Below are 23,608 nucleotides of genomic sequence, written 5' to 3'. Positions count from 1 at the left end.
AATGACAGACATGCTTTGTAAGTAGGAAAACCTGCAAAATCGGCAGTGTATCAAATACTTGTTCTCCCCACTATGGAACCAACATTTTTTCTTTCCATATATATATACTATATCTTTCCATATATATATACTATATCTTTCCATATATATATACTATATCTTTCCATATATATATATGAAAAGAAAAAATGTTGGTTCCATACATAACCTTTTTTGGTAAGAGTATACCATATGTAGGTCATATGGACTTAATCCACAACAATTCAGATGATTTTGGAGCTGTATAGGACTGAGGCCAAACCCATCTCTCCCGATCTTCCCCAACCAGCTCTCCAGATTTCCGAAGAAAAGGTATCATGCACCCTAAAAAATGCCAATATATCCTCCCCTCGCACAACGGATCGAAATGCTTCAAGTTGCTCTTATTTGAAAACTAAGTTGTTTGTTGCTATGTGGCAGTGTTGTGACTATCTCCTTTTTAGGAAGCTAGCTAGCCTAATTGACAAGGAAGCTAACCTCCCATTTTACCAGAGATACCAGACCAGTGAGTCACGAGGTGCACTTGAAAACGAGGGGAATGAGCCAATGAGTCAGGACTATACCAAGCTTGTAGGCTCAGTGGGACTGCTCAGGGACTTGACCTTTTTACTCTTGATTTGTATTTTATTCCTCAGAGTATCAAAACTAGACCAGACAGACTGTTGTTTTGTGTCTGGAATGTAACCGGCTGGACAGACTGGTGTTTTGTGTTTGGAATATAACAGGCTAGGCTAGGCTAGGCTAGACAGACTGGTGTTTTGTGTTTGGAATATAACAGGCTAGGCTAGGCTAGACAGACTGGTGTTTTGTATTTGTGTCTGGAATATAACTTCTCTAGGGCTGCCTTGTTTTCCTTTTATATTGACAAAGCTTTTGTCCGGTTGAAATGTTATTGATTATTATGACTAAAAACAACCTAAGGATTGATTATAAACATCGTTTGACATGTTTCTACGAACTTTACTTTTCGGATTTTTCATCTGCCTGTTGTAACTGCCTTTGAGCCTGTGGATTACTGAACAAAACTGAGATTTTTGGATATAAAGAGGGACTTTATCGAAAAAAAAATAAACATTTATTGAGTAATTGGGAGTCTTGTGAGTGCAACCATATGAAGATCATCAAAGGTAAGTGATTAATTTTATTGTTATTTCTGACTTTTGTGACTACTACTACTTGGCTGGTAACTGTATGTAATAATCTGCTGGGCGCTGTCCTCAAATAATCGCATGGTTTGCTTTCGCTGTAAAGCCTTTTTGAAATCTGACACAGCGGCTGGATTAACAAGAAGTTAATCTTTAAACCGATGTATATAACACTTGTATGTTTTATGAATTTGTAATATGAGTATATCTGTTTCTGAATTTGGCGCTCTGCTATTTCACTGGATGTTGGTCAGGTGGGACGCTACCATCCCACGTACCCTAGTGAGGATAACAGGCTGGATGGTAAGAGAAGTATGAGAAGTAAACAATGCATCAAATAATTGACAATGTACAATTGTATCAAGACTGATTTCACGTCTAAATCAAGTCGCAGCAATAAAAGTTATTTTTAATGTTAGATCTGAGAGGATGTTGTTGCCCTCCCAACAGACATACAGATACACTCCAGACAGACACACTTACCTTGGACCCTGCTCCTCCCTCTCCCTCTCCCTCTCCCTCTCCCTCTCCCTCTCCCTCCCCTCCAGGTGACCATAGAGGTGGTGGATGATCTAGAAGGGGCGGAGCATGAGAAAGGTCTGAAGAAGGAGAACAAACCAGGTTTGGCCGCTCCCAACTGGAGAAACTGGTGGCAAACCACCTCCTCTTCATCCTCCTCCTCCTCTTCTTCTTCGGTCTTGACCCCACGTCGACCCAAGGAGCAGGCTAGGGAGCAGCAGCCCACCTACAGAGGAGGAGTAGCAAGTGGCAGTAACACAGAGGATAGTAACTTCCTAAAACCACTAGGGGGCTGGGAGAGGAGAGGAGGCGCAGGAGGAGGACGTGCCAGCAAGGTTCAGGCTGAATATGGTGAGTGTAGTGTGAGGGGGACTGACGGCAAGAGTACGTGTTTGTGTTTGTGTTAAGGGCTGTGTGTATTTGTATATATGTGTATTCTAAGTGTGCAAGCGTGTTTGACACAGAAAGCGGGTGTATGATTGAAGCCTTAAATCAAATGTATTTACAAAGCCCTTCTTACATCAGCTGATATCTCAAAGTGCTGTACAGAAACCCAGCCTAAAACCCCAAACAGCAAGCAATGCAGGTGTAGAAGCACGGTGGCTAGGAAAAACTCCCTAGAAAGGCAAAAAACCTAGGAAGAAACCTACAGAGGAACCAGGCTCTGAGGGGTGGCCAGTCCTCTTCTGCTTGTGCCGGGTGGAGATTATAACAGAACATGGCCAAGATGTTCAAACGTTCATAGATGACCAGCAGGGTCAAATGAAAGACTCTTTAGTTTCATCAGATGGATTTGTCCATTGTGTGTGTGCGTGACAGAAAAGGACACCTCTCGAACATCAAAGTCCTCCGACAAGAACAAGGCCACATCAGGATGCTTCCCAAATGGCACCCTATATTCCCTAATAGTGCACTACCCAGCTAGCACATAATGTTCTGAGAACCATATGTGTCTTAGAGCGTGGTTTGTCCCATGGTTATTTTGCATACAACCTTCCCACAACGTTCTGGAGAATGGTGCAGGATAGTTGTTCCAAAGCCAAGCATTCTCGGCACATTTTATTTTCTTAGCATTTCATTACTTTAACAGAATGTTTCCTGTACGTTTGAACATAGTTAATTTCATTTCAATTTTGTTTCAATTTTGGTAATGGTCTAGGAACGTTCTCCAACTGGTTTGACATTGGGAATGTTCTTAAATAGTTAAGAGAACGTTAAGAAACGACTTTCTTCTGTGGGAATTTCAGTACTTCAGCGTTTCTTCAGGTTCTATTTTAAAGTAATTTTCTCAAATTATTACAAGGATGTTAAAAAAAACACAAGAACACTATAGTACACTAGCATTGAAACATTCAGTCAAAGTTTTTAAGGAACCTACAATTTCTGTTATCAGAACATTAATAAAATCTACAAGGTAAGCTTTCAAGGAACCAGAGTAAAAGGTTCTCAGAATCTCCCTGCAACCTAAAAATAAACATTCCCAGAACAGGCTTCTGTTCTCAGACCATTTAATAAACTGTCTGTTTTACCGGTCAGGAAACGTATGGCTTCATTCCACAACCAATGTGAAACCAAAATCATACATTCCCACAACTTCCAAGGAACCAGTGTGCTAGCTGGGTACTTTTCTGGTCAAAAGAATTGCACTACATGGGGGAATAGCAGACCAGTTCATATCATTCTCAATAACTGTCTATATACACACCCCTCTCTCTCTCGCCCCCCCCCACCCCCCACAGCTGGCCTGCTAGATAGATACATTTGATGTAGAATAATTCACCCTCCCCATGGTTCGTACAGTATCCATCCACACCATGTCTCAGCTTGTCCACCAGCTCAAACATAACACTGTTAAACAGGAATGTGGGTGCTATGGAGAGAGAGAGGAGAAATGTCATTTTATCCATCTGGGTACGGCTGTCAGGAATGAATGAGCAGGTTTATAAATTGTTACATTCTTATTCAAACCCTAAGCCCATGTTTACTGACTATTTAGGACTTATCAGGTCACAGGAACTCATGTTACTGTATCTGTGGTACTGACTGTCACTCAGCAGTGACTGAGCCAGGTCTGTTGTACTGACTGTCACTCAGCAGTGACTGAGCCAGGTCAGTTGTACTGACTGTCATTCAGTAGTGACTAATTCCAGGTCTGTGGTACTGACTGTCACTCAGCAGAGACTGAGCCAGGTCTGTGGTACTGACGGTCACTCAGCAGAGACTGAGCCAGGTCTGTGGTCGTTCATTTTGAGGTTGTGAGAACCTTTTACTTTGGTTCCTTGAAGGTTTTCCTGGGAGGTTTTTATTAATGGAAATTGTAGGTTATTTGACATTTTTAATAACACTGCTAGTTTAGGTTAACTCTTTGGAACGCCACACACAGATAGGACACTTTAATTAACTCTACCTGCATGTGCTACCTCAACTAACCCGAGCCCCCGCACATTGACTCTGTACCAGAACCCCCCTGTATACAGCTGAAGTCCATACAACTTAGCCAAATACATTTAAACTCAGTTTTTCACAATTCCTGACATTTAATCCTAGTAAAAAATTCCCTGTCTTCGGTCATTTAGAATCACCACTTTATTTTAATAATGTGAAATGTCAGAATAATAGTAGAGAGAATTATTTATTTCAGCTTTTATTTCTTTCATCACATTCCCAAGGGGTCAGAAGTTTATATACACTCAATGAGTAGCAATCTTTCATCACGTTCACTCAATTAGTATTTGATAGCATTGCCTTTAAAATGTTTAACTTGGGTCAATCGTTTCTCGTAGCCTTCCACAAGCTTCCCACAATACGTTGGGTGAACTTTGTCCCATTCCTCCTGACAGAGCTGGTGTAACTGAGACAGACAGGTTTGTAGGCCTCCTTGCTCACACACACTTTAAGTTCTGCCCACAAATGTTCTATAGGATTGAGGTCTGGGCTTTGTGATGGCCACTCCAATACCTTGACCATTTTGCCACAACTTTGGAAGTATGCTTGGGGTCATTGTCCATTTGGAAGACTCATTTGCGACCAGGCTTTAACTTCCTGACTGATGTCCTGAGATGTTGCTTGAATATATCCACATTATTTTCATGATGCCATCTATTTTGTGAAGTGCACCAGCACCTCCTGCAGCAAAGCACCCCCACAACATGATGCTGCCACCCCCGTGCTTCACTGTTGGGATGGTGTTCTTCGGCTTCCCAGCCTCCCCCTTTATCCTCCAAACATAACGATTGTCATTATGGCCAAACAGTTCTATTTTTGTTTCATCAGACCAGAGGACATTTCTCCAAAAAATACAATATTTGTCCCCATGTGCAGTTGCAAACCGTAGCCTGGCTTTTTTATGGTGGTTTTGGAGCAGTGGCTTCTTCCTTGCTGAGCGGCCTTTCAGGTTATGTCGATATAGGACTCGTTTTACTGTGGATATAGATACTTTTGTGCCAGTTTCCTCCAGCATCTTCACAAGGGCCTTTGCTGTTGTTCTGGGATTGATTTGCACTTTTCGCACCAAAGTATGTTCATCTCTAGGAGAAAGAACACGTCTCCTTCCTGAGCGGTATGACGGCTGCTTGGTCCCATGGTGTTTATAGTTATGTACTATTGTTTGTACAGATGAACTTGGTACCTTCAGGCGTTTGGAAATTGCTCCCAAGGATAAACCAGACTTGGAGGTCTACAATCTTGACTGATTTCTTTAGATTTTCCTATGATGTCAAGCACTTTATCCAATGTCAAGCAATAAGTTAAGCCTTGAAATACATCCACAGGTACACCTCCAATTGACTCAAATTATGTAAATTAGCCTATTGGAAGCTTCTAAAGCCATGACATAATTTTCTGGAATTTTCCAAGCTGTTTAAAGGCACAGTTAACTTAGTGTATGTAAACATCTGACCAACTGGAATTGTGATACAGTGAATTATAAATTAAATAATCTGTCTGTAAACAATTGTTGGAAACATTACTTGTGTCATGCACAAAAGTAGATGTCCTAACCGACTTGCCAAAACTATAGTTTGTTACCAAGAAAATGGGTTGTATTTAATCTTCCGACTTCAACTGAATATTGTTATTTCACTGCTGCTCTTTAATTACTCATTACTATTATCTCTTATTCTTATCTATTTTTTTAACCTTTCTAGCGCTAGCAGAACCCCTTGACAACATTCCGCTGAAAAGACAGCACGCGAAATTCAACAATAATTTTTTGGAAATATGGAACTTTAACAAGTCCAATACAGCAAATGAAAGATAAATATCTTGTTAATCTACCCATCATGTCTGATTTCAAAAATGCTTTACAGCGAAAGCACAACATATGATTATGTTAGGTCATAGCCAAGTCAAAAAAATACAGCCATTTTTAAATTTTTTCAATCAAATTAAATCATTTACCTTTGATGATCTTCGGATGTCCCAGTTAGACAGCAAATGTTCCATAAATAATATTTTTATAGCCGAAATATCTCCGTTTCTTGTCCACGTTTTGTTGAGAAATCCACCGGAAATTGCTGTCATGACAACGCCGAAAAAAACTCCAAATTAGATCCATAATATCGACAGAAACATGGCAAACAATTGGCTTTTCAGTAGGAGCGAGAGGAACAATGCTTTGTCTATTATGCACAAATCACTCTGAGTCACCACACCTGACCACTGACGCAATGTTGTCATTCACGCTCATTTTTCAAAATAAAAGCCTGAAACTATGTCTAGTGGCTGTAGACACATTAGGGAAGCCATGGAAAAAGGAATCTGGTTGATATCCCCTTCAATGGGCAATAGAGATGCATAGAAAGACAGGGGTTTCAAAATAAGAGTCACTTCCTGATTGGATTTTTCTCAGGCTTTCGCCTGCAATATCAGTTCTGTTATACTCACAGACAATATTTTTACAGTTTTGGAAACTTTAGAATGTGCTAAGATGTCAATTATATGCATATTCCCGCATCTGGTCCTGAGAAATAGCCCATTTACTTTGGGACGTTATTTTTCCAAAATAAAAATAGTGCCTCCTAGTTTCAAGAGGTTGAGAGTGTGCTCCTAATCTCAGCTCGTTACCTGTATAAAAGACACCTGGGGGTCAGAAATCTTTCTGATTGAGAGGGGGTCAAATAGGGGGTCAAATACTTATTTCCCTTATTAAAATGCGAATCAATTTATAACATTTTTGACATTCGTTTTTATCGATTTTTCACTACATATTCGTCGCCAGACCCACTGGCTCCAGGTCATCTACAAGTCCATGCTAGGTAAAGCTCCGCCTTATCTCAGTTCACTGGTCACGATGGCAACACCCATCCGTAGCACGCGCTCCAGCAGGTGTATCTCACTGATCATCCCTAAAGCCAACACCTCATTTGGCCGCCTTTCGTTCCAGTACTCTGCTGCCTGTGACTGGAACGAATTGCAAAAATCGCTGAAGTTGGAGACTTTTATCTCCCTCACCAACTTCAAACATCAGCTATCTGAGCAGCTAACCGATCGCTGCAGCTGTACATAGTCTATAGGTAAATAGCTCACCCTTTTTCACCTACCTCATTCCCATACTGTTTTTATTTATTTACTTTTCTGCTCTTTTGCACACCAATATCTCTACCTGTACATGACCATCTGATCATTTATCACTCCAGTGTTAATCTGCAAAATTGTATTATTCGCCTACCTCCTCATGCCTTTTGCACACATTGTATATAGACTGCCCATTTTTTTCTACTGTGTTATTGACTTGCTAATTGTTTACTCCATGTGTAACTCTGTTGTCTGTTCACACTGCTATGCTTTATCTTGGCCAGGTCGCAGTTGCAAATGAGAACTTGTTCTCAACTAGCCTACCTGGTTAAATAAAGGTGAAATAAAAATAAAAAATAAAATCAACAAAGTTAGAAACAACACCATAAATATTCACTTACCTTTGAGGATCTTCATCAGAAGGCACTCCCAGGAATCCAAGTTTGACAATAAATTAATGATTTGTTCCATCATTTATGTCCAAATAGCCACTTGTTGTTAGCATGTTCAGCCCAGTAATCCATCTTCACGAGGTGCAGGCACATCATCCATGTCAAACAATGTATGGAATCAATCTTTAGGATGTTTTTAACATAACACATCAATAATGTTCCAACCGGAGTATTCCTTATGAGAGTTACGAGAGGTAACTCTGTAGGGAGCGCGCGTCATGAGACCAAGGCTCTCTGCCAGACTACTGACTCAAAGAGGTCTAATGAGCCCCTCCTTTATAGCAGAATCCTCATTCAAGTTTCAAAAGACGGTGGAAGCTGTAGGAAGTGCAACTTTATCCATATCTCAATGTGTATTCGGTAGGCCAAGCTTTGAAAAACTACAAACCTCAAATGTCCTACTTCCTGGTTGGATTTCTCTCAGGTTTTCGCATTTCATTCAAACAGTTTTAGAAACTTCAGAGGGTTTTCTGTCCTATAGTAATAATAATATGCATATATTCGCATCTGGGTCAGAGTAGGAGGCAGTTCGCTATTCATCCAAAAGTGAAAATGCTGCCCCCTATCACAAAAAGGTTCAACTGCATTGTTGGTTTGGGGCTCGTAAGTAAGCATTTCACGAAGGTCTACACCTGTTGTATTTGGCGCTTGTGACTAATACAATTTGATTCGATTTGACACATAATTCATTTTTTAGGGATTAAGCACATTACCTTTTTATTTTGTTTTATTGCGGCACAGCGTCAGTGAGATTCAAACCTAGAATCTTCTATTCTCTATTCATGGAATCAGTCCAGGATGGAACTAGCATGACATGTTCATTTTTGTCTATTCAAACATTTCAAAGGAGACACACTACATTTACATTTTAATCATTTAGCAGACACTCTTATCCAGAGCGACTTATAGGAGCAATTAGGGTTAAGTGCCATGCTCAAGGGCACATCGTCATAGTTTTCACCAAGTCGGCTCAGAGATTCGAACTGCCAACCTTTCAGTTACCGGCCTAACGATCTTAACCCACTAGGCTACCTGCCACCCAGCACTCATTAAGATCAGGTGTGGCCAAATAGTGGGCGTGGCCAACACTCCTGAACACACTTAACAAAATAGAGGATCGAGATGTGTTGACGCTGAGGACAGAAATGTTTTTAAATAACATTCTTAGAATCTTAGGTCTTTGAACGTTACTAATGTTTTCTTGTTTTTATAGGACATTTTAATGTTCTGAGAACATGACTTTAAATGGAACCATGTGGAAACCTGTAGGAAACGTTATGCTGTTGTACTGAAATTCCCACATCAGAAACATATGGTTCTCAGAACGTTATGTGTTAGCTGGGTATCCTGCACCTTTCCCAGAACATTGTGGGAAGGTTGTATGAAAAATGACCCCGCTCTCATAAAATATGGTTCTGTGCTGCTGGTCCTGCTGTGAGTGGGCTGTTCTGTGTTTCTGTGAGAGCTGTGACTAGTGCGCTTTAAGTGTAATTTGTGTATGGGGGTGTAGTGGCAGGGGGGTAGAGGAAGGGGCTACGCTGCTATCTAGACTTTAATCTATGAAATTAAGACAATGTGTGGCAGATGTTGGTGAGGTGGTGAGGGGGTGATGTGTGTGCGTGTGCGCGCACGTGCGCTCGTGTGTGCCATACGTTTAATGTAATAGTTTAGTACTCAGTTCAGCCAGAGGAAATGTTTCCATGTATTTTTATTAAACTTCATCATTGGGAATTTATTGCCATTTCAGCTCCATTTCCAAACAACACATTAACAGTCAGAAAAAAGCAGGACTCATTTGAATGTGACTTGTGCCAAGACGAGTATTTTTTTTCCACTTCATTTGAGAGTATTACAGAGAGTTAAGTGCCCAGGACCCACCGACCTCCCAAGGTAGAACTTGGCAAAGCAGCTCATTAAGTTGTGTTGCGTCAGAAACTTTCCTGGAAAATCTATTTTCTTGCCAAATACTTCCAGGTATATTATTATATTATATTGTAATTGATAAAACTGAAACTCACTCACTCTGCCCTGGACTATAGTTAGACTACGACCACACTGGGGGATGGAGGAGTGACCAGGTACTAGGAATGGAGCATGTGGGTCTGGACAGAGGAGATGTAATCACAGAGGAGATGTAATCTTTGTTTTAGTCTGTAAGTTGTTCGTATGTTTGCATTTGGTGTAAAGAAAGTGTGTGTATGTACAATTCAGCGGGTCGGTCATGTGGCATGGGCTCCTAACGATCACGGATTACAAAAAGAAAGTTAGCTACATCGCGGTCACCAACACCACCCTACCAGATGAGCTAAACACCTTTTTCTCACACTTCAAGCACAACAACGACTAAGCAGCCGAAGCCCCTTGAGGATAATGAGGGCTACGTACTGACGGTCTCCACAGAGGACGTATGGAACTCTTTCAAACCCTCACTTATAAGGTCTGCCGGGCCAGATGGCATCTCTAGCCGTGCCGGGCCAGATGGCATCTCTAGCCGTGCCGGGCCAGATGGCATCTCTAGCCGTGTCCTCCTGAGCATGTACAGACCAGCTGGCTGTTTTGTTCTCTGACATTTTCAATATCTCTCTAGTGAAGGCCGTTATCCCCACCTGCTTCAAGATGTCCACTATCATCCCAGTGCCCGTGAAAGTAACCGAAATGACCCGTAGCCCTCACTTCCTTCATCATGAAGTGCTTAGAGAGGCTAATCAAAGACCATATCACCTCCTCCCTCCCTGACACACTCAACCCTCTCCAATTCATCTACTGCCCTGACAGATCCACGAACGAAGCAATCGCCATATTACCGCACACTGCCCTCACCCACCTGGACAAAAGGAATGCATATGTGAGGATGCTTTTCTTCGACTAAAGCTCTGCTTTCAATACCATAGTGTCTTCTTAGCACAAAGCATACGGCCCTGGGTCTGAACTCCTCCCTATGCAACTGGGTCCTGGACTTCCTGACAGTCCACCCCAAGGTGGGGAAGGTAGGCAAAATTCCCTCCCGACACTGATTATCAACTCAGGGGCCCCACAAGGGTGTGTCCTCAGTCCCCTCTTTTACTCCCTGTATATCCACAACTGACTGGCCTCACAGTTCCAACTCCATTATCAAGTTGGCTGATGACACGACAGTAGTAGGCCTGATCACCAACAACGACTAGACAGCCTACAGGGAGGAGGTAGGCACTCTGACGGACGTGGTGCCAAGTCAACAACCTCTTCCGCAACATCAGCAATACAAAGGATCTGATTGTGGATCAACCAGGCTGGACACACCCCCATCCTCATCAACGGGGTTACCACGGAGACGGTCAAAAATATCAAGTTCCTCATTGGACTCATCTCAGAGGATCTCCCTCGTCCGCCTCCTGCCCTGAATAGCCTGACTATTAACCTCTATCCTCTAATCTGAACCCGTATTTTTGTACAGAAAAGCTCAATGTGTCTGCAGCTTTCTCAGTGTTTTTCCCGTAGACTAAACAGACGGTCACAAACTTATTTTCCGGCAACTTTTTTTCCCCCACTTCATAAATTGACACAGCTTCTTTTCATTTTAAAGAATATGGAACATGAAAAAAAAAATCTGCTGAGGCGCACTTTGAATATGCTAGACCTTATTATACGCTAGACCTTATTATATATGCTAGACCTTATTATACACTAGACCTTATTATATGCTAGACCTTATTATATACACTAGACCTTATTATACGCTAGACCTTATTATATACTAGACCTTATTATACACTAGACCTTATTATACGCTAGACCTTATTATACGCTAGACCTTATTATACGCTAGACCTTATTATACGCTAGACCTTATTATACGCTAGACCTTATTATACGCTAGACCTTATTATACGCTAGACCTTATTATACGCTAGACCTTATTATACGCTAGACCTTATTATACGCTAGACCTTATTATATACGCTAGACCTTATTATACGCTAGACCTTATTATATATGCTAGACCTTATTATATATGCTAGACCTTATTATATATGCTAGACCTTATTATATATGCTAGACCTTATTATATATGCTAGACCTTATTATATATGCTAGACCTTATTATATATGCTAGACCTTATTATACGCTAGACCTTATTATACGCTAGACCTTATTATACGCTAGACCTTATTATACACTAGACCTTATTATACACTAGACCTTATTATACGCTAGACCTGCCCACGTGTACTTGTCCTCTGCCATCAAAATGTGTGACAAACAGGAAATCAGACAGACGTTTAATTGCCATCGTTAAAAAGAGGGAGATTTCAGCTTTCCGGTGCTACCACGTTTATTTCTCCACTCCTACAGTTGCAGACGTGGCATCATTTTAAACACATCAGCTGTCATTCTTCTGGAAGTTAGCAGACTCTTCAAGAAGAAATCTGTAGCTCAGTTGCTAAACAATACATTTTATGAATAAATGACATTCTGCCATTCACGAAGAGATTCGAAAATACTGAAATTCCTTCGGTGATTTAACTGATATTTTAAAAATAAATGAAAATAAATAAATAATATAAAGAACAAATTGTGGCAATTCATATCTTCAATTCATATCTTCAATTCATATCTTGCAGTAAAACTGTACATGTGACTTTAATCTCAAGAGAAGATGGATTTAATGTTAAAGGATTAATGTTTTCTTACTTAGAAAATAGTCCTGAACATAAAGACCTGGACCATATCCAAAACAACTAACAATACACTGAATTCAGTCATTTTTTTTGTAAAATCACAGCTAATTTCACCAATGTAAACTCATTAAAGTATTTAAACATTTAGCTGTGTATTTAGGATGGAATCAAGGCGTTAGAATTTATCAGACCAAAAGAGAGCTTGTTGGAAAACAATATTAGACAACCCCTTAGACAGCCCAGATTGCCCTGGCTAGCTACCTTTTCTATTTGGCTGGCTACTCTGTGTACTGCCTTATATTGACAGTGTTTTCTCCGTTTCCCACTTTCACCTTCTCCCTCTCCCTCTCTTTCTCTCTCTGTTTCTCTCTCTGTGTTTCTCTCTCTCTTGCTCTCTTTCTGCCCCCCCCCCCCACTCCAGACTATATAGATGGAGACGGTGGCTGGAGTAACTGGTCTCCATGCAGTGTAACCTGTGGGAACGGGAACCAGAAGAGGATCAGGTCATGTGGTTACGCCTGCAGCGCCACAGAGTCACGCACCTGTGACATGCCACCCTGCCCAGGTAAGGAGGGAGGGTGTGTGTGTGTGTGTGGATCCAGGGTTGTAATTATTAGTCCAAACCGTAGAAAACAGTTGTGATGAAAGCAAGAGTTTATATTGGACAAGGTAGGTCCCTCCTCATTTGGTTGTGTTTGGTTCCTAGTGAATCCCTGGTCATCAGTTAAATGTTCTTTTAAAGGTGTTTTCTACTTGAATCGACATCTGCAGCATTTACAGCCAATGTGATCTTTGTGAACGGTGGGGGAAATTGCCTTTAAAAGTCTATCGCTACTCTTCCTGGGGTTTATTATGGATCCCCATTAGTTCCTGCCAAGGCAGCAGCTACTCTTCCTGGGGTTTATTATGGATCCCCATTAGTTCCTGCCAAGCCAGCAGCTACTCTTCCTGGGGTTTATTATGGATCCCCATTAGTTCCTGCCAAGGCAGCAGCTACTCTTCCTGGGGTTTATTATGGATCCCCATTAGTTCCTGCCAAGGCAGCAGCTACTCTTCCTGGGGTTTATTATGGATCCCCATTAGTTCCTGCCAAGGCAGCAGCTACTCTTCCTGGGGTTTATTATGGATCCCCATTAGTTCCTGCCAAGCCAGCAGCTACTCTTCCTGGTGTTTATTATGGATCCCCATTAGTTCCTGCCAAGGCAGCAGCTACTCTTCCTGGGGTTTATTATGGATCCCCATTAGTTCCTGCCAAGGCAGCAGCTACTCTTCCTGGGGTTTATTATAGATCCCCATTAGTTCCTGCCAAGGCAGCAGCTACTCTTCCTGGGGTTTATTATGGATCCCCATTAGTTCCTGCCAAGGCAGCAGCTACTCTTCCTGGGGTTTATTATGGATCCCCATTAGTTCCTGCCAAGGCAGCAGCTACTCTTCCTGGGGTTTATTATGGATCCCCATTAGTTCCTGCCAAGGCAGCAGCTACTCTTCCTGGGGTTTATTATGGATCCCCATTAGTTCCTGCCAAGGCAGCAGCTACTCTTCCCGGGTATCCAACAACATTAAGGCAGTTATATACAATTTAAAACATTACAATACTTTTCACAACTCATTGTGTTTCCTCAGGCCACTATTGTATTACCACATATATCTACAAAACCCATGTGTACGTGTGTGTCTCTTCACAGTCCCCGCTGTTCCACAAGGTGTATTTTTATCTGGTTTTAAAATCTGATTCTACTGCTGCATCAGTTACCTGATGTGGAATAGAGTTCATGTAGTCATGGCTCTATGTCCCCGCTGTTCCACAAGGTGTATTTTTATCTGGTTTTAAAGTCATTCTCTATGTAGTTACTGTGGAATAGAGTTCCATGTAGTCATGGCTCTATGTAGTACTGTGGAATAGAGTTCCATGTAGTCATGGCTCTATGTAGTACTGTGGAATAGAGTTCCATGTAGTCATGGCTCTATGTAGTACTGTGGAATAGAGTTCCATGTAGTCATGGCTCTATGTAGTACTGTGGAATAGAGTTCCATGTAGTCATGGCTCTATGTAGTACTGTGGAATAGAGTTCCATGTGGTCATGGCTCTATGTAGTACTGTGGAATAGAGTTCCATGTAGTACTGTGGAATAGAGTTCCATGTAGTCATGGCTCTATGTAGTACTGTGGAATAGAGTTCCATGTAGTCATGGCTCTATGTAGTACTGTGGAATAGAGTTCCATGTAGTCATGGCTCTATGTAGTACTGTGGAATAGAGTTCCATGTAGTCATGGCTCTATGTAGTACTGTGGAATAGAGTTCCATGTAGTCATGGCTCTATGTAGTACTATGGAATAGAGTTCCATGTAGTCATGGCTCTATGTAGTACTGTGGAATAGAGTTCCATGTAGTCATGGCTCTATGTAGTACTGTGGAATAGAGTTCCATGTAGTCATGGCTCTATGTAGTACTGTGGAATAGAGTTCCATGTAGTCATGGCTCTATGTAGTACTGTGCGCCTCCCATAGTCTGTTCTGGACTTGGGGACTGTGAAGAGACCTCTGGTGGCATGTCTTGTGGGGTATGCATGGGTGTCTGAGCTGTGAGCTAGTAGTTTAAAACAGACAGCTCAGTGCATTCAACATGTCAATACTTCACACAAATACAAGTAGTGATGAAATCAACCTTTGAGCCAGGAGAGATTGACATGCATATTATTCATGGCCGCTCTCCTGGTACATTTAAGAGCTCGCCGTGCTGCCCTGTTTGTGGCACCTGACCACACGACTGAACAGTAGTCTAGGTGCAACAACGAGGGGCCTGTAGGACCTGCGTTTGTTGATAGTGTTAAGAAGGCAGACCAGCGCTTTATTATAGATGTAGAAGTGATCATTTATTTTTTATTTTACCTTTATTTAACCAGGCAAGTCAGTTAAGAACACATTCTTATTTTCAATGACGGCCTGGGAACAGTGAGTTAACTGCCTGTTCAGGGGCAGAACGAAAGATTTTGTACCTTGTCAGCTCGGGGGTTTGAACTCGCAACCTTCCGGTTACTAGTCCAACGCTCTAACCACTAGGCCACGCTGCCGCCTGTTACATCATTAACTGACCATGTCTCTGTGTGCAGGTATTATTATCATTATTATTGGTGTCTGTCTAAAGGTATTGAAGATGTGTTTAAGACAGCCGCCACTGAGGTCAGTCTACTGGCTGGAACCGATGAGTTCAACGCTACAGAGCTCTTTGGTGTCGGTAAGATTCTTCCCTCTTTACTCTCTTTTTATTTTCATCAGATTCATCCCTCTAGCTATGTGTCAGGTTCTTCAAACATGATTCTATTTAGCGTTTGGTGTCCAACTCAGGGTTGGGATCCCATGTCGATTCAGTCAATTACATGTATTTTCAGTCTCAATTTCCATTTACGTCCTGACTCTACTAAAATGTAATCGACTTAACTCCAAACCCGGGTCCAGTCTTCTCTGCACAGTCCATTGATTTTTAGTGGGAATTACTGCTCTTGTCATTGTATTTCTATGGTCCACCCTGCACAGTTCAGCCTTCATGGGCCTGCTTATCATTCCTCAGACCTTCACTGGGCCTGCTTATCATTCCTCAGACCTTCACTGGGCCACATTTCTTCACTGGGATGGAGGAGGAGAAAGAGGAGAGGAAGAACACAGCAAACTCTGCTCTGTGATCTGGTCCCAATAACACCCCCTGCGATCTCGTCCCAATAACACACTGTGATCTGGTCCCAATAACATGCTGTGTGATCTGATCCCAATATGGTCCCAATAGCACACTCTGCTCTGTGATCTGGTCCCAATAAGATGCTCTTTGATCTGGTCCCAATAACATGCTCTGTGATCTGGTCCCAATAACATGCTCTTTGATCTGGTCCCAATAACATGCTCTGGTCCCAATCTGGTCCCAATAACATGCTCTGGTCCCAATCTGGTCCCAATAACATGCTCTGGTCCCAATCTGGTCCCAATAACATGCTCTGGTCCCAATCTGGTCCCAATAACATGCTCTGTGATCTGGTCCCAATAACATGCTCTGTGATCTGGTCCCAATAACATGCTCTGTGATCTGGTCCCAATAACATGCTCTGTGATCTGGTCCCAATGGTCCCAATACATGCTCTGTGATCTGGTCCCAATAAGATGCTCTTTGATCTGGTCCCAATAACATGCTCTGTGATCTGGTCCCAATAACATGCTCTTTGATCTGGTCCCAATAACATGCTCTGTGATCTGGTCATGCCAATATCTGGTCCCAATAGCACACTCTGCTCTGTGATCTGGTCCCAATAACATGCTCTGTGATCTGGTCCCAATATCTGGTCCCATGCTCTTTGATCTGGTCCCAATAACATGCTCTGTGATCTGGTCCCAATAACATGCTCTGGTCCCAATCTGGTCCCAATAACATGCTCTGTGATCTGGTCCCAATAACATGCTCTGTGATCTGGTCCCAATAACATGCTCTGTGATCTGGTCCCAATAACATGCTCTGCCATCTGGTCCCAATAACATGCTCTGCCATCTGGTCCCAATAACATGCTCTGCCATCTGGTTTTAACACGCTCTGTGATCTGGTCCCAATAACATGCTCTTTGATCTGGTCCCAATAACCTGCTCTTTGATCTGGTCCCAATAACCTGCTCTGCCATCTGGTCCCAATAACATGCTCTGTGATCTCGTCCCAATAACACGCTCTGTGATCTGGTCCCAATAACACGCTCTGTGATCTGATCTCTTTGATCTGGTCCCAATAACCTGCTCTGCCATCTGGTCCCAATAACCTCAGCCAGGAGAAACACACACATCTTTATTTTGCTACAACTTTAACATGCTGCACATAGCGACCTAGCAATAACGCCTGCAAAATATGTCTACGGGACCAATACGATATTTGGCCATATGCACATTGTTACGTCAAACCAATAAAGCAACATTTTTTTAATGAAATAAAGGGGCCGAGCGAGAGGGGAAGAGAGCGAGAGATCCAGACTAACTAACTCTGTCTCTTCTAGACCGAGACAGCTGTAGGGAGAGATCCAGGCTAACTAACTCTGTCTCTTCTAGACCCAGACAGCTGTAGGGAGAGATCCAGACTAACTCTGTCTCTGATGTCTTCTAGACCCAGACAGCTGTAGGGAGAGATCCAGGCTAACTAACTCTGTCTCTTCTAGACCCAGACAGCTGTAGGGAGAGATCCAGACTAACTCTGTCTCTGATGTCTTCTAGACCCAGACAGCTGTAGGGAGAGATCCAGACTAACTCTGTCTCTGTCTCTAATGTCTTCTAGACCCAGACAGCTGTAGGGAGAGATCCAGACTAACTCTGTCTCTGTCTCTAATGTCTTCTAGACACGGACAGCTGTAGGGAGAGATCCAGACTAACTCTGTCTCTGTCTCTAATGTCTTCTAGACACAGACAGCTGTAGGGAGAGATCCAGACTAACTCTGTCTCTGTCTCTAATGTCTTCAGACAGCTGTAGGGAGAGATCCAGGCTAACTAACTCTGTCTCTTCTAGACCCAGACAGCTGTAGGGAGAGATCCAGACTAACTCTGTCTCTGATGTCTTCTAGACCCAGACAGCTGTAGGGAGAGATCCAGACTAACTCTGTCTCTGTCTCTAATGTCTTCTACAGCTGTAGGGAGAGATCCAGGCTAACTAACTCTGTCTCTGTCTCTAATGTCTTCTAGACCCAGACAGCTGTAGGGAGAGATCCAGACTAACTCTGTCTCTGTCTCTAATGTCTTCTAGACCCAGACAGCTGTAGGGAGAGATCCAGACTAACTCTGTCTCTGTCTCTAATGTCTTCTAGACCCAGACAGCTGTAGGGAGAGATCCAGACTAACTCTGTCTCTGTCTCTAATGTCTTCTAGACCCAGACAGCTGTAGGGAGAGATCCAGACTAACTCTGTCTCTGTCTCTAATGTCTTCTAGACCCAGACAGCTGTAGGGGGAGATCCAGGCTAACCAACTCTGTCTCTGTCTCTCATGTCTTCTAGACCCAGACAGCTGTAGGGAGAGATCCAGACTAACTCTGTCTCTGTCTCTAATGTCTTCTAGACCCAGACAGCTGTAGGGAGAGATCCCAGACTAACTCTGTCTCTGTCTCTAATGTCTTCTAGACCCAGACAGCTGTAGGGAGAGATAACCAGGCTAACTAACTCTGTCTCTGTCTCTAATGTCTTCTAGACCCAGACAGCTGTAGGGGAGATCCAGGCTAACTAACTCTGTCTCTGTCTCTAATGTCTTCTAGACCCAGACAGCTGTAGGGGAGATCCAGGCTAACTAACTCTGTCTCTGTCATGTCTTCTAGACCCAGACAGCTGTAGGGAGGAGACTAACTAACTCTGTCTCTGATGTCTTCTAGACCCAGACAGCAGGCTAACTCTGTCTCTGTCTCTAATGTCTTCTAGACCCAGACAGCTGTAGGGAGAGATCCAGGCTAACTAACTCTGTCTCTGTCTCTAATGTCTTCTAGACCCAGACAGCTGTAGGGAGAGATCCAGACTAACTCTGTCTCTGTCTCTCATGTCTTCTAGACACAGACCCAGACAGCTGTAGGGAGAGATCCAGGCTGTCTCTAATGTCTCCAGACTAACTCTGTCTCTGTCTTCTACAGCTGTAGGGAGAGATCCAGACTAGACACAGACAGCTGTAGGGAGAGATCCAGACTAACTCTGCTAACTAGACCCAGACTCTGTCTCTGTCTCTCTAATGTCTTCTAGACCCAGACAGCTGTAGGGAGAGATCCAGACTAACTCTGTCTCTGTCTCTAATGTCTTCTAGACCCAGACAGCTGTAGGGAGAGATCCAGACTAACTCTGTCTCTGTCTCTCATAGACCCCAGATCCAGCTAACTAACTCTGTCTCTGTCTCTGTCTTCTCTCTAACTCTGTCTCTGTCTTCTAGACACAGACAGCTGTGAACGCTGGATGAACTGTAAGTCTGAGTTCCTGAAGAAATACATGATCAAAGTCTCCAACGACCTCCCCAGCTGCCCCTGCTCCTACCCCACCGAGGTGGCCTACAGCACGGCCGACGTCCCCGACCCCGCCACACGCCGGGCCTTCCGCTGGAAAGACGCCAGCGGCCCCAAGGAGAAACTAGAGATCTACAAACCCACGGCCCGGTACTGCATCCGCTCCATGTTAACTCTAGAGTCCACTACTCTGGCCGCACAGCACTGCTGCTACAATGACAACATGAAGCTCATCACCCGGGGTAAAGGAGCAGGAACACCCAACCTCATCAGCAACGAGTTCTCTGCTGACCTCCACTACAAGGTCGACGTCCTGCCCTGGATCATCTGTAAGGGGGACTGGAGTCGCTATAACCAGGTCAGGCCTCCTAACAACGGGCAGAAGTGCCCAGACAACCCCCTGGATGAGGATTACCTCAAACAAGTTGAGGAGGCATGGGAGTTTTAGAACTGGAGAGATTAACATATTAAAGGGAAAAACATATGAAATATTTGTATGAATCTTGAACTTCAATTGCTGCTTCAAACCATCCAAGGCTAGAGTCCAAATGAACAGGTCTGTCTGTTGATATCAGACAACGTATTGCTCACATGGACACATCATTGTCCTCAACAGAGACTATGGACTTTATTTTAATAAAACCTAACTCAATGGTAAATCTAACCACTGTCGCGAGGGCTACAGGTTCGGGGGCGTGTCAGAAATATTTTTGGCTATTTTCATAACCAGAATGATTGTCTCAGTAGCAGGCGGTGGTGCATAAGGGCTGGGTTTTGATAGCAGGCGGTGGTGCATAAGGGCTGGGTTTTGATAGCAGGCGGTGGTGCATAAGGGCTGGGTTTTGATAGCAGGCGGTGGTGCATAAGGGCTGGGTTTTGATAGCAGGCGGTGGTGCATAAGGGCTGGGTTTTGATAGCAGGCGGTGGTGCATAAGGGCTGGGTTTTGATAGCAGGCGGTGGTGCATAAGGGCTGGGTTTTGATAGCAGGCGGTGGTGCATAAGGGCTGGGTTTTGATAGCAGGCGGTGGTGCATAAGGGCTGGGTTTTGATAGCAGGCGGTGGTGCATAAGGGCTGGGTTTTGATAGCAGGCGGTGGTGCATAAGGGCTGGGTTTTGATAGCAGGCGGTGGTGCATAAGGGCTGGGTTTTGATAGCAGGCGGTGGTGCATAAGGGCTGGGTTTTGATAGCAGGCGGTGGTGCATAAGGGCTGGGTTTTGATGGCAGGCGGTGGTGCATAAGGGCTGGGTTTTGATGGCAGGCGGTGGTGCATAAGGGCTGGGTTTTGATGGCAGGCGGTGGTGCATAAGGGCTGGGTTTTGATGGCAGGCGGTGGTGCATAAGGGCTGGGTTTTGATGGCAGGCGGTGGTGCATAAGGGCTGGGTTTTGATGGCAGGCGGTGGTGCATAAGGGCTGGGTTTTGATAGCAGGCGGTGGTGCATAAGGGCTGGGTTTTGATAGCAGGCGGTGGTGCATAAGGGCTGGGTTTTGATGGCAGGCGGTGGTGCATAAGGGCTGGGTTTTGATAGCAGGCGGTGGTGCATAAGGGCTGGGTTTTGATGGCAGGCGGTGGTGCATAAGGGCTGGGTTTTGATGGCAGGCGGTGGTGCATAAGGGCTGGGTTTTGATGGCAGGCGGTGGTGCATAAGGGCTGGGTTTTGATAGCAGGCGGTGGTGCATAAGGGCTGGGTTTTGATGGCAGGCGGTGGTGCATAAGGGCTGGGTTTTTGATGGCAGGCGGTGGTGCATAAGGGCTGGGTTTTGATGGCAGGCGGTGGTGCATAAGGGCTGGGTTTTGATAGCAGGCGGTGGTGCATAAGGGCTGGGTTTTGATGGCAGGCGGTGGTGCATAAGGGCTGGGTTTTGATGGCAGGCGGTGGTGCATAAGGGCTGGGTTTTGATGGCAGGCGGTGGTGCATAAGGGCTGGGTTTTGATAGCAGGCGGTGGTGCATAAGGGCTGGGTTTTGATGGCAGGCGGTGGTGCATAAGGGCTGGGTTTTGATGGCAGGCGGTGGTGCATAAGGGCTGGGTTTTGATGGCAGGCGGTGGTGCATAAGGGCTGGGTTTTGATGGCAGGCGGTGGTGCATAAGGGCTGGGTTTTGATAGCAGGCGGTGGTGCATAAGGGCTGGGTTTTGATGGCAGGCGGTGGTGCATAAGGGCTGGGTTTTGATGGCAGGCGGTGGTGCATAAGGGCTGGGTTTTGATGGCAGGCGGTGGTGCATAAGGGCTGGGTTTTGATAGCAGGCGGTGGTGCATAAGGGCTGGGTTTTGATGGCAGGCGGTGGTGCATAAGGGCTGGGTTTTGATGGCAGGCGGTGGTGCATAAGGGCTGGGTTTTGATGGCAGGCGGTGGTGCATAAGGGCTGGGTTTTGATGGCAGGCGGTGGTGCATAAGGGCTGGGTTTTGATGGCAGGCGGTGGTGCATAAGGGCTGGGTTTTGATGGCAGGCGGTGGTGCATAAGGGCTGGGTTTTGATGGCAGGCGGTGGTGCATAAGGGCTGGGTTTTGATGGCAGGCGGTGGTGCATAAGGGCTGGGTTTTGATGGCAGGCGGTGGTGCATAAGGGCTGGGTTTTGATGGCAGGCGGTGGTGCATAAGGGCTGGGTTTTGATGGCAGGCGGTGGTGCATAAGGGCTGGGTTTTGATGGCAGGCGGTGGTGCATAAGGGCTGGGTTTTGATGGCAGGCGGTGGTGCATAAGGGCTGGGTTTTGATGGCAGGCGGTGGTGCATAAGGGCTGGGTTTTGATGGCAGGCGGTGGTGCATAAGGGCTGGGTTTTGATGGCAGGCGGTGGTGCATAAGGGCTGGGTTTTGATGAATGAACAAGTTGATGCTACAGAATGCTGGGTTTTGATGGCAGGCGGTGGTGCATCAGAATGGGCATGGCTTTTGTGAATGCCAAACAGTTGATGCCATCAGCCAAACACAGTATCATAGGCACTGTCTCCTTGACCCCTCGCTGGCCAATCAGAATGGGCTCCATGGCTAAATTATGTGGTCCTTACCATCAGCCAAACAGTCTCCTTGCCATCAGCCAAACACAGTATCATCATAACACAGTCTCCTTACCATCAGCCAAACACAGTATCATAACACAGTCTCCTTACCATCAGCCAAACACAGTATCATCATAACACAGTCTCCTTACCATCAGCCAAACACAGTATCATAACAGTCTCCTTACCATCAGCCAAACACAGTATCATAACACAGTCTCCTTACCATCAGCCAAACACAGTATCATCATAACACAGTCTCCTTACCATCAGCCAAACACAGTATCATCATAACACAGTCTCCTTACCATCAGCCAAACACAGTATCATCATCAACACAGTCTCCTTACCATCAGCCAAACACAGTATCATCATAACACAGTCTCCTTACCATCAGCCAAACACAGTATCATCACACAGTCTCCTTACCATCAGCCAAACACAGTATCATAACACAGTCTCCTTACCATCAGCCAAACACAGTATCATCACAGTCTCCTTACCATCAGCCAAACACAGTATCATCATAACACAGTCTCCTTACCATCAGCCAAACACAGTATCACAGTCTCCTTACCATCAGCCAAACACAGTATCATAACACAGTCTCCTTACCATCAGCCAAACACAGTATCATAACACAGTCTCCTTACCATCAGCCAAACACAGTATCATCACAGTCTCCTTACCATCAGCCAAACACAGTATCATAACACAGTCTCCTTACCATCAGCCAAACACAGTATCATAACACAGTCTCCTTACCATCAGCCAAACACAGTATCATAACAGTCTCCTTACCATCAGCCAAACACAGTATCATAACACAGTCTCCTTACCATCAGCCAAACACAGTATCATAACACAGTCTCCTTACCATCAGCCAAACACAGTATCATCACAGTCTCCTTACCATCAGCCAAACACAGTATCATAACACAGTCTCCTTACCATCAGCCAAACACAGTATCATAACACAGTCTCCTTACCATCAGCCAAACACAGTATCATAACAGTCTCCTTACCATCAGCCAAACACAGTATCATCACAGTCTCCTTACCCTCAGCCAAACACAGTATCATAACACAGTCTCCTTACCATCAGCCAAACACAGTATCATCACAGTCTCCTTACCATCAGCCAAACACAGTATCATCACAGTCTCCTTACCCTCAGCCAAACACAGTATCATAACACAGTCTCCTTACCATCAGCCAAACACAGTATCATAACAGTCTCCTTACCATCAGCCAAACACAGTATCATCACAGTCTCCTTACCATCAGCCAAACA

General features: G+C 44.3%; 2 protein-coding genes across 2 annotated transcripts in view; one reads left to right on the top strand and one right to left on the bottom strand.

Annotated features, from left to right (window-relative positions):
* LOC118380112 (isthmin-1) overlaps positions 1-20,103 on the top strand; it is a 29,060-nt gene extending 8,957 nt beyond the window's left edge. The window contains exons 3-6 of the mRNA XM_035767107.2: positions 1,733-2,054; positions 12,750-12,893; positions 15,474-15,563; positions 19,245-20,103. Of these exons, the coding sequence (XP_035623000.2) occupies positions 1,733-2,054; positions 12,750-12,893; positions 15,474-15,563; positions 19,245-19,762 (1,074 nt within the window). The 3' untranslated portion in view covers positions 19,763-20,103. The remainder of the gene's footprint in view (positions 1-1,732; positions 2,055-12,749; positions 12,894-15,473; positions 15,564-19,244) is intronic.
* On the bottom strand, positions 20,055-22,049 carry LOC127911258 (uncharacterized). The gene has a single exon (XM_052477421.1). The coding sequence runs from the start codon at positions 22,047-22,049 to the stop codon at positions 20,055-20,057; it is 1,995 nt and encodes a 664-aa protein (XP_052333381.1).
* Positions 22,050-23,608: the final 1,559 nt, after the last annotated feature.

Source organism: Oncorhynchus keta, chromosome 24 (genome assembly GCF_023373465.1).
Source record: "Oncorhynchus keta strain PuntledgeMale-10-30-2019 chromosome 24, Oket_V2, whole genome shotgun sequence".
NCBI classification, from domain to species: Eukaryota; Metazoa; Chordata; class Actinopteri; order Salmoniformes; family Salmonidae; genus Oncorhynchus; species Oncorhynchus keta.
This window is presented reverse-complemented; position numbering and strand designations above follow the sequence as displayed.